This window comes from Mustela erminea, chromosome 5, assembly GCF_009829155.1.
Source record: "Mustela erminea isolate mMusErm1 chromosome 5, mMusErm1.Pri, whole genome shotgun sequence".
NCBI classification, from domain to species: domain Eukaryota; kingdom Metazoa; phylum Chordata; class Mammalia; order Carnivora; family Mustelidae; genus Mustela; species Mustela erminea.
The window spans coordinates 105,233,396-105,245,717 of NC_045618.1; the positions used below are offsets into that span (position 1 = coordinate 105,233,396).

General features: G+C 32.9%; 1 protein-coding gene across 2 annotated transcripts in view; it reads right to left on the reverse strand.

The window, feature by feature from the left end:
- Positions 1–1,290: 1,290 nt before the first annotated feature.
- EXOC5 (exocyst complex component 5) overlaps positions 1,291–12,322 on the reverse strand; it is a 61,588-nt gene continuing 50,556 nt past the window's right edge. The window contains exons 13-18 of one of the 2 annotated variants that reach the window (XM_032344310.1): positions 10,851–10,959; positions 6,906–7,026; positions 5,609–5,695; positions 3,230–3,338; positions 2,820–3,035; positions 1,291–2,144 (exon numbers count right to left, since the gene is read on the reverse strand). In XM_032344310.1, the coding sequence (XP_032200201.1) occupies positions 1,956–2,144; positions 2,820–3,035; positions 3,230–3,338; positions 5,609–5,695; positions 6,906–7,026; positions 10,851–10,959 (831 nt within the window). In that variant the 3' untranslated portion in view covers positions 1,291–1,955. The remainder of the gene's footprint in view (positions 2,145–2,819; positions 3,036–3,229; positions 3,339–5,608; positions 5,696–6,905; positions 7,027–10,850; positions 10,960–12,322) is intronic. The other variant, XM_032344311.1, reaches the window with a different exon arrangement.

The window sequence follows — 12,322 nt, forward strand, 5'->3', positions numbered from 1 at the left end:
GGTCAATGGACATAATGGAAAATATTGCACAAAACTCAAGCATGGAAATAATAATTAACAAAATATCTAAGCAACATGTATAGGCTTTACATTTTAAAAATTAATCCAAACAAAATAATTTGAAGCACTTCTCTGATTCGGAAGTCTTAAAATGTTTCTTACATGTTTTATTTAAGTTTTTTTTTTGTTTTGTTTTTGTTTTTTTTACAAATTGACACTGTGTACAAAGAGTTCAAATGGCCAGTAAAACTACTGCTTTAAAATTGTTGGCTTTAAGTAACAGAGGTATAATTTGAATTCACATCAGAGCTTTCTAAAATGGCAATAGTACAAGCATATGACTTTTTCTAGTATCCAAAATCTGTTCTGGCTTCCCTTGGCTAAGGAATAGAAAACTAGACAGCCTTCTAAAACTGCCACGATTTCCTGAAATGCTTTGATAAAAGTTGGCGTACTTTGTTTCTCTTCCTTACCTTGGTAACACTGGGCTAAACAGAAAATGAAGAATATTCAGTCAATAGTAATTTAAAGAGTAACTAGTGCTGTACCTGGAAGTTTTGGTAAAATTGACGACCATTCAGAAACATAGTCTTAAAAGAAAAGTAGTTTGTCAAAATTAAGCCAAAAATCTTCTTAAAGGGAAAAAAAATGCCAAGAATGAGCTGAACATTAAAGTTTATCTGTTCCTAGATGATTATGAAAAACACAAAGGAAGCTGAAACACTACATATAGATAAGAATGAATTCTTACAGAGCAAGTTTATAGAAATTGTAGAGTAATAGCCTTTCTAAATTTCCACTTGATGTTTAAAATTTTATAAGTGATTTATTATGTCACCACATTAAGCCAATTCAATCAATTCCAATCAGTAAGAACTGCTTCAGAAATACCTTGAAAAAGATAATGACAGAAACTATAGATTTGAAAAGCAACCAGTTTTTACAAAGCTCATCTCCAGATGTAGAATATGTAACGCTATCAATTCCTGGTTCTCCTTAAAATAGATTACTTATGTTAGCCATCCCATCAAATTCCAGTTTAGCATTAAGAAAGAAATCTTAAAGGACTGTACTGTTGCTAAACACTGTCGATATTTCTCATATTCACCATTTAGACTATACCTCATTTTATTTCCCTTATAATATTAAAATAATGAATAAATAGGGTCCTTCAGTTAAGGTCCTCCACCTTATCTTAAGTGAAATATAAAATAAGGCAGACTTATTAATTTCTTGCTAGCATTGGCTTAAAATCCGTTTACAAAATAAGAAATAGTAAACTTTAAGGTGTTTTTTTTTTTACCCAGAAAGCAGATGTATCCTGATCCACACCTAGTATCTACATAAAACATTTCATCATTTTAGTTTAGTCTGTAACAGTTTTCTTGGAATATTATTATACCTCAGGAAAAAATCCAATTAACCAACTACAGAAATTATGTTCAATTACTAACCTTTTGAAAGAGGCAAAAGTTCAATAGGAAAACCTAAAATAACTTGTTTAACAATTACCAAGTGCTGAAAAGGTCATTAAAAATTGGTAAATAATAAATGCAGTTTTGTTGTATTTTACCATTAATGCAAAATAGGATGGTGAAACTTCCCAATAGAATGTGTTAAAGATTATCAACTGGAACACTGATAACATCACATTTGTCTTCTGACACCAACATTTTCCAGGATGAAAACAGTGACATGTAGTTTCACAGAATCTGAAATTTGGAATCTGAAATTTGTAAGTTCAAGAACAGAATTAAAACTCAATTTAAGGGGAAAAAACAAAATATGGCCAGTAGTGTCCAAATTTCAAATAAAATCTCAAGGGTAAGTATGGCTGCTGTTTCTCCAAACAGTCATTTTTCCATAAAATGTTGGCTGTGTCATAAGAAGTCTCCTGTGCTTTCTATCAACCAAGGCCTGCTGAAGTACAACACGTTTCCCTTGCATATTCAACCTCAGCTGAAATGTCGAGCAAGGCGGGCAGATCTATAGTCAGCACGAAGTTGTACAAAGGAGTGAAGAATGTTCTTGTCCAGATTAGCAAGTTGTTCTCCTGAGCAGACTTGCTTTAAATTATCTGGGGCAACTACCAGAAGATTGCAAAGTGCATGCAGAGTATCAAAAAGCTGTAATACCAGTGGAATCTGAATTGAAATAAGAGAAGAAAAAAATAACATTGACACAAAACAATTTTTAGTTTTATAATTATTTTATAAATTTTTCTCATTTACATACTGTTAAGACTTACTAATGTGGGAGGATTCAATATTAAAAACTATAAAAACTCCTGAAATTGTTAAAACCTAAATATTTTAGACATTAAATAAACTTGGTATAATCTTTTTGAAAAGATCCATGCCAATTTCCTTCAACAGTTGTCATTTATACTTCTATGGATTAGAATTAGTTACCATTAATATAGCACTTTTCTTAAATAATTTAAGCCTTAAGGAAAACTGATTTCACAGAGATGTACATGAAGAAAGAACTTATTTTCCTGATGTGTGATATATACACAGCATTGGTTATGGAAGTCACCAATGTCAGTTGGACTGTTGAATTGAAATATGGCCTTGTCTAAAATACAGCACAGAGCAAAAATGTGTTAAGACTGAAAATATGATTAGAACATTACTCTTTCAATGAGGAAATGTTAGATCTGTCTCACTACAATATCAACAAGTTTTAAACTTTTCAGTAGTGATTACAAGTCAGCATGCATTTTTAATGGTCTGACTTATGTTCTTGAGCCTATTTACAAACTTATGTTCTTGAGCCTATTTATAAAATTTACAAGTTTTATATTTGTGAATACATACCTTGAAGTCTTTGGCACACTTCCTATATTCAGCTACATCACAAATTGCTAACATGCCACCCCCACAACTGTACGAATATTGTTGAAGATGCTCATAAATAAGTCGATGAAAACGTACTCCAAGTTCCATCAAAACTGTATCCACATTCTTCCCATCCATGGAATTTTTAATCTTTTCCACTTGCTTTCTTACATAAGCACAGACTTTAACACAGGCCTGTAAAATTTTTTCTACACTTATTACATAGAAATGTGTATCAGCTTAGCTAATAAGAAAATACATACAGTGTCTCATTAATCTCTAAGTATAAAAGAAAAAAACTTAGAGCGCAGTAAGACACATCAATGAAAATGTTAATGAAAATATTATATATAGATCTTCTTACTAGTATACTGAATTATTTTACTCACATTAGTATATTGAATCAAAACATTGTTTTCATCCTCTGGCTTAAAATCTGTTTTCTTTTGTTCTGCAGTCAAGATATGCTTCATCTGTCCAATCATACAATTCAATGTCCTAAAGAATTAAGAACACCATACATTTTATCCATTTATTTTAAATTTCCTTTAATTTATATTATTTATACTAAATTAAATTATTTAACTTCAGAGCACCATAAAATTATTTACTATCGGTAGACTTTAGATTTAAAAAAAAATAAATTCTAGGTCTTGCTATAAATGAACTCTTGGTTTTATTAGCTTCCTGCTCTTGCCCAATACTTTAATTATGGTAGTCTTAAAGATGTGAGAAACCTGTCACTAATTTACTTCCTTAACAACCATATATAGAGGGGCACCTGGGTGGCTCAGTTGTTAAGTGTCTGCCTTTGGCTCAGGGCATGATTCCAGGGTTCTGGGATCGAGCTCCACATTGAGCTGGCTCCCTGCTCAGTGGGAAGCCTGCTTCTCCCTTTCTCACTCCTGCTTGTGTTCCCTCTCTCGTTGTATCTCTCTCTGTCAAACAAATAAATAAAATCTTAAAAAAAAAAAAACCAAACCACCATATATAGAGACTGGTTAGGAAGAGGGGACGATAGAGGATTTAAGACAAATGGCCAACGTTTGGAAGAATTGGTGAGAAGAATAGGAGTTTCACAGTCTAAGGATAAGCAGGAAGCTGAACAAATGGTACTAACGATTCAGTGGGGAAATGAGAACATGGGTTTACAGCAGCACCGATAACGTTCAAGTTATGTGTTACTATCCCAACAGCAGTCAGTCATCTAGTTATGGGAATAAAAGAGACTGCACTGATCCAAAACCTTGGATCTGCAATAAGATAGATAAGGTTAATGGAAACAGATTTTATGGTAATTATAAGGGACTAATTTAAGAGATGGATCAAACAACCAAAGCATAAAAATAAAGAAAGAAAAGGATAGTAGATTGGCAAAAGATAAATATATTAAGGGCTGGAGTTCCTGCTGAGGTCAGAAAGCAGGTTATGGAGTTGGAAGAACAGGAGATTGTGAGCAACGAGTGGGATATTCAAGTTTGAGGTTTTTGTTACCAATGATAATGAGGTCTAGTAGGATATGAGATTAAGTAGCTAAAGCGAAGATGATCAAGAAAATGAATGGGTCACACACATGGAAGTAGAAGTAACCTAAGATTTAAGGTTAAAAGAAAAACTGTAAGCCAGATGCCCAAACCCTCAATAAATGCAGGAGACTAACATAAATGATTGAGAGACACAGCAATAAGAGAAGATGATGTGAGTTTTAAAAGCAAGGGGGTTCTGACCTAACACCTATAGATGGATACTGGTCTGAAAATATCAGAAGGTAACAGATGAATGCTCTGCTCACCTCTTGGCCCCATGGTACATGGGTAAAATATGAGAAGTTCACATTCATGAGACCACTACAGAATACTGTGCCTTCAATTCATCAACTAGTGCAAAGACTTTGAGTTAAGGCTCATACAGAAAAATATTAAGAAGACGCCAAGAAAATACATCTTTCCTGTATCTCTGAAATTTTAACATATCTAACCTCCCCATGTCCCTAGCATACACCAAATGCTTGAAGTGGTAACTATCATCATTAATATATGCCTACCACATCATCTCGAGAAAAGAGACCCACTGCTCTATAATATTAATAAGGTAATTAACTACAAAAAAAGTTACAAAAAATGTTTGAATACAGAGTATGTATTCACTTAATGAAATTTACAGAAAATTAAAGCATTTCAGATAATAAGCCTGAAAATTCTAAATGAAAATAAAATCCTCTATGTTACATACCATTTTTAAGGAGTTTGGACAGAGAGAAGGAAAGAGGAAGAGGAGGAAAAAGTGGTGGCCTATAAAAATGGTTTTCAATTGAATCTAGTTTAAAAGCATACCTAAACATAATGAAAAAATTTTCATGTTGCATTTGTAATGGTATTCTTACAATTTAAAAAACGTAAGAGAAAAAGGGGGCTACTAGCTGGCTCAGTTGGTGGAGCATATGACTCTTGGTCTTAGGGTTGTGAGTTTGAGCCCCACGTTGGGTGTGGACTTTAAAATAACATCTTTAAAGGAATGCCTGGGTGGCTCAGTCAGTTAAACACCTGACTCTTGATTTTAGTTCAAGTCATGAACTCAGAGTCATGGGATTGAGCCCTATGTCTGGCTCTATGCTGAGCAGAGAGTCTGCTTGAGATTCTCTTTCCCTCTGCCCTTTCCCCCAGAGCTCTCTTTTCTCTAAAATCAATAAATAAATCTTTTTTTAAAATCTTAAAAAAATTAATTAAAAATAAACATAAAAAACATAAAAGGTAAAACTAAGAACTTGCCTATCAATGCCATTATCCAATTTCGTCTCCATTTGTTCAATTATTTCTTTTTTCTTCTGAAGGCATTCAGATAACTTAGGAGAAGAGCTATTAAATGTTTAAAGGGAAAAAAAAATCACATTAGCAGCCTTATAAAAGTTTTTCATATGCACATGTGTATTGTTACAAACATTTATAAATACACATGTATTGTTTTAATTTGTTCACAAATCCAAGAAGCACGTTACATAGTAATTGCTATGCCCAATTTAATACTAGGAAATTAAGTAGTATTACTATGCCTAACAGTCACACTAGGAAAAATTAACCAGTTATATGAGAAGGAAGAGGAAGGTTTAGATTTGTTACTTTCATGTAAGAGAAGATATCCCTTAAGAATATAAATATATGTGATTTTGAAATTTTGGGATTATTTGGTTCCTTTTTAATTAAATATCTAGATTAACAGTAAAACAAAAATGAACAAACCCCAAAGGCTATTACCAGAGTCTTAAGAATATAATAAATTATACTAATTAAAATTTGGAAACTAATAGCCAATCCAGTTGTATTTAGCTTTCCTATATTATGAAAACAAATCTGACAATCACATTTGCCTTCTGAATGCCATCTAAATGTCAAAAACCACCTAAACTATTAAGGAATATGCAACCCTAATAGTCATGTGAATTTTGCACCATAAGGCATTACAACTCTTAAAATAGTACATTTCCTTTTAAAGTGTGATTCAGGGATCACAAGTTATCTTTATCTTTGAGATTGTTTATGAACTCATTTCTTGGGATATCAATGTGTACAATAAAATGTTTAAAATTTTATCTTTTGGGGTACTTGGGTGACTCAGTTGGTTGGGCAACTGCCTTCGGCTCATGTCATACTCCTAGAGTCCCAGGATAGAGTCCTGAGTTGGACTCCCTGCTCAGCGGGGAGTCTGCTTCTCCCTCTAACCCTTCCCCTTCTTGTGCTCTCTCTCTCATTCTCTCTCTAATAAATAAAATAAACAAAATAAAATTTTATCTTTTACATACATTTTTCCTCTTCTTAAAAATGTTTTTCCTCTTTAATAATAGTACACATACAAATTTTATAAGGCATGTTCATGTGCGTATACTCTACATTATTTAATCCTCACATACTTTAGAAGTTCACATAAACTGATAGGAAGATATAAACCAAATCTTATTTAATGCCTTATTAAAATCTGTCCAATTAATCTTATGAAATTTTTGTTGTGTACCTGTATACATATAGCATTATAATTGTCACTGAAATACCAAGAAAAATCAATTTGACTAACCTTATTAGTGGCATAAGGTGATCATTAAACTGCTTGTCAAAAAGATGAAAAATAGTATTGGCCTGTTGCACAACATCCAAAAAATAGAGATTTGCATTCCTAGAATCTGAAGAGGGAATTCCTAAAATTGGAAGGCATGTACGTGTTAGAATCATACTTGAAGAAATTCATCTTGGCAACAGAAAAAAGAACGTGGCATAATAAATAAAAGTAAATCCTATTTTAATAAATCAGCAATAATTTTTGTGGAAAGAAGAGTAAAATTAAGCTCAATAACTTAATGAAGTGAATCTAAAATTTTTACATGAAAAATTTCACCATCTACCCAGTCTTCATTATTTGCTGAGATAAACCGAAAAATAAATCAATAAATGAATCATCTTGAACTGTATCTTCTCCTTTCCTTTCTCATTCTCATGTCTAGTGGTTCCACATTAGCCATGCATACATTTCCACCATTTTTCTTTTAATAAGTCCTCATTATCTCTGGTAACAGTTAAAATAATTTTTTATTAGTTTCTTGGGTTCAAATCACTCTTCCCTGCTATGTATTGTTGCCAGAGTAACATACTTAAACTTACACATTTTACTCATCTTGCTCTCCATTATGTCCTCAAAAATATTCAAAGTTTCCTTACTGTCTACAAAATAAATTCTTCATTTTCAGCAGGATACTCAGCCGACTCAATATGCTAACTCCAAAAGAAAGCTGACCTCTCCAGACTTCAGTTTCCTCTTTTTTGTAAAAGAGCAATAGATAAATTCTAAGGTTCATTCTAACCTTAGATGTTTATGTTTCTAGCTAAAATTAAAAGGCATAGTGGGTTAGGGAAAATATTCACATATGAGAAAATGAAATTAATAACTACAATTCTTTATAGGATGATGATTTTTTTCAAAGTTTTAAAAGTGAAAACAAAGATGTTTCATTTTCCCATAAAAGTCAAAATCACCAACTGATAAAAAAATTAAAGGCTCCAACAAAAACTTACAAGGGAAAATCCTTACTATTAACGAAAGATATTAAAATTAAGGTAGTTATTTATGTATGTTTTTAACCACTAAAATTTTTAAAGGAGTATTCAATGTTATGCAGAAGAACAGGTACAACCATATATACCAACAGCAGTGTAAATTAGTGTAAAAAAACACTTTTGGAAAATTCTATATGTATAGAAATTTTTAAAAATTGGTAATACACCTTGTGTTGTTTTTTTTTTTTTCCCATTTTTTAAAAGTAAACCCTAGCCCCTATATGGGGCTCAAACTCATAACCTAGAGATCAAGAGTTGCATGCTCTACAAAACTGAGCCAGCCACGTGCCTCCAGTAACACACTTTGATCTGCTAACTTCACCTCTGGGATTTCATACAGAGAAAATAATTCAAAATAAGGAAAACACTTTAAGCTCTACAATGTTCACTGCAGCATTATTTATATTACCAAACTGCTGAAAAAAATCCAATATGTCTAGTAATAGGAGATAGTTAACTTCATTTAACTTTATTATATATATATATATATATATACACACACACACACGACAAAATTTTGAACTATCATTAGAAATAACAGTAATTGCTAATTAAATGGCTACATGGAAGAAAACTTACGAATTATGAGACATTTTCATCCTACCAGTAAATTTTCTAAGCCTTTCCAAATCGTGAATATAGCTACTAAAATGAAGATATTAGATTTCCATATGAGCTAAATAACTATATGGATTCAAATTATTGTTACTTTTTTCATTATCTTTCAATTTTCTTAGTATCTTTGAGGTATTATTATCCCAATACAAACTGCCACATTAAGTCATTTGCAAATGGCAAATGTTAAAACACCTGATGTCAAGAGTCCGCTATAATTGGGGTGCCTGGCTGGCTCAGTTAGAAAAGCATGTGACTCTTGATCTTGGGGGTCATGAGTTTGAGCCCCACACTGGGTATTGAGATTACTTAAGAAAATAAATAAACTTAAAAAAAAAAAAGTCCACTGTAATTAAGTTTAAAAAAGAAGCAGGATAAAAATGTTTCACAGTGTTAAAAAAACTTTTTAAAAGGATGTGATATATAATCAACAAACATTTTTGAGCATCTACTATTTGCTAAGGACTAGATAATAATGGTGAATAAGGCAGATAAAATTCCTAGCCAGGGGCACCTGGTTGACTCAGTGGATTGGGCCTCTGCCTTCGGCTCAGGTCATGATCTCAGGGTCCTGGGATCGAGTCCTGCATCGGGCTCTCTGCTCGGCGGGGAGCCTGCTTCCCTCTCTCTCTGTGCCTGCCTCTCTGTCTACTTGTGATCTCTGTCTGTCAAATATATAAATAAAAGCCTTAAAAAAAAAGATTCCTATCCAGAAGAGCATATATGCTGTTCTCTTAAAATACTTTCTCCAAATACTCCATTCAGCTCTCTGGTTCATACATCTCCTTGGAGAGGCATTATCTAACCCACCTCTCTAAAAAAGTCCTCTGCTCTTGAATTCCTCCTCCCACCTCCCCAACACTTCTCACTATCTTTTACTCAGTTTTTTCTTCATTGCACTTTCTAGTCATTTATCTATCTTACCCAAGAATGAAAGCTCCATGAGTACAGAAGTAGGCACTTAAAAGGTATGTGTTAATGAATGAATTCTGGTAAGTGGAGGCAGACATCAACAGATGAAAATTTCATTGTGATAAGTGTTATGAAAAACACTAATTGAGTGATGAAATAATGAGTAACTAGGCTGAGACTAGAGGGTTATCTTAGTTAGGGTAATCCACAAAACCCTCTTTAAGAAGATGATATCTTAGTTGAGATTAGAGGTTGAAATGTTGGGCATGAGAAGAGCTAAAGGAAAAGGAATTGGGAAATAGGGGGAAAGCCTGAGTCAGGAAAAAAAAAAAAAAAAAAAAAAAAAAGAATGAGGGCCAGAGGGGCTGATGGCTAAGGTAGTGAGAAGAAGTACAATATGAGAAGTGGATGTACACATAAGAAGATGACAGATCAAAAGCCATGTTTTTGTAAAGTTTGTTATTCTTTTCCCCCTAAAAGTACCAGTAAATTCTTAAAGGGTCTTAAACAAAGAAATGATAATCAAACTGACTGTTAAGTGGAGTCAGTCATGTGGAGAAGTGAGAAGACACAGAAAGACCAGGTAGGAGTGGATAAAGATGATGGTATTTAAATTAGGGTGGCATCCGTAGAACTTGAGAAAGTAGATGAATTCAAGTTATTTCTGAAGTATACTGATAGAATTTGCTGATAGACTGGCTATCAGGATTGATGAAAAGGAAGAATTACGGCAACTCCAATGTTTGGGGCCTGCGCAACTAGTAAATAGTAATGCTTTTTAAGGACATGGGGAAGAATGAGAGTGGACCAGGTTTAAATGGAAGACGAGAGAGTTTCAGTAGGGATATGTTAAATTTGAGATGCACACTGAACAGGTGGAAAGTTCAAGGAGGAAACTGAACTAATGTGGCTGGAATTTAGGAAAGAAATCATTATTATCCTATTAATACCAGTAAACCCAAAAGACGAAAAGCAAAGGAAAAATTTTAATATGAATCTATTACTTTCCAGGCTTATTTTGGAATATTTTCCTTTCTAAACTTCACATTACTCAATTGTTTCAACCAGAACTGTTTTCACCTTCAGTTCTGCTCCTCTGATATTTTATAACTTAAGCATTGTACCTCATTCTGTATACACACACTATAGTGACTTATGTAGCTTACCCTGTCCGCTTGATGTAAGTAATGTGAGAGAACTGTGTCTTTGTGTAACTTTCTGCACCTGACAAGTTCTTGCATTACAGATGCTCAAAAAGCATTATTCATTGCATTGAACTGAATTTGACACATATATAGTGTTGAATATATACAACACATTATGTGTATAGTTAAGCATGATCAAAGAATTTAACACAAAGTATAATACAAATAAATATACTTACCAGCAAGTCCTGTTTCCAAAGCATAATCAATATGTTCAATACATAAAAATTCCACAAGAATGGTAAAAATTCTAAAGGCATTCCTTGGTAAATCAGAAGGATCAGAGAGCTTCAAAAACAAAAACCAAATACATCACTCCTCCAGTCTTTTTAAAAAGTGCTTTTATTTTTATTTATTTTTTTTTTTAAAAAAGCAATCAACTTTGTATAAGATATAGCCAGTATTCAGGTATCAAAACAATTACTTATGCCTCTTCCTCTCCACTCCCAATGCCTTGCTCACATACACTGACACATAGTTACAATGCTCCATATTTAGATACAATTCTCCTGGCTTACATCAATGTTTTTCTCACCTGGGTTGCAATCCATTAGTGGATTGTGACAACAAAGAAAGAGGGAAGCAATGAGATAATCAACCGGAAATAAAGTATAATGTACATATTAAAGCCAATATAGTTTTACGAAATAAATACACACAAAAACATCATATACATACACATACATGTAACAAATGTCCACTGACTGCTATGTAAAATCCATTTCTTGTGGGTTGTTGTCAAAGAAGTTTCAGAGTCACCAACTTTAAAAAAAGCTACTCTAGCAAAACTCAGAATAAAAAGGATACTTTATTCTATTGAGGGGTAGGAATAGGGAAATCGGTAACAAATGCACTATAAAATATGACAGGCTCAAAGCCCAGCTTCATCACCCCTAAGATATTACTTAACCCCCAACAGGCCTTAATTTCTTCATCTGTAAGGTGGAAATTATGTTAACATTACTTACATCCTAGTCCTGAGGTGAGAATAAAAATATAAAAATCCACGTAAGTATTATAAGCACAAATGGTACACAGTAAACTTAATAACAATAAAATGTTCATTTTTTCTGTTATACTGCTGATTATTAATTATTCAGAAAAATTATCAGTAATTAGAATGAGAAAACTATCTCTCTTTTAAAAAGTTAGAAAACTACCTCTCAAAATCTTATTACTGCTTCCTATATTATTTATCAACTGATTGTTGCCTCTGTAATTCATTTACCTTTAAAGACCCAATTTAGGTCTTTAAATTTAGTATTACCCAAAATTCCCTTACTGACCTTAATACCACCTAAAAATTTACTCTTTACTAGTCGCTCTACCACTATCCTCACTGCTCTTTTTTGCTCAGTCATGTTCAACAGATGCTCTTAACAAGCAATAAAGAATAAATTTTCCACGCGCCTGTATACATTCATATATCCATGCATAATCGATAGAAGAGGTAGACAGAAAATTGATAGGCAAACAGAAGATGTAAACCACTGTGTCAATCAACGACCTGAGATTTATAGAATACTCCATCTAACAACATCACGATATACATTTACAAAGTTGGATCATATCCTGGTTTAGAAAACAAGTCTCAACAAATTTAAAATGGATTCACATCATACAAAGTACATCCTCTAACCATAATGGGATC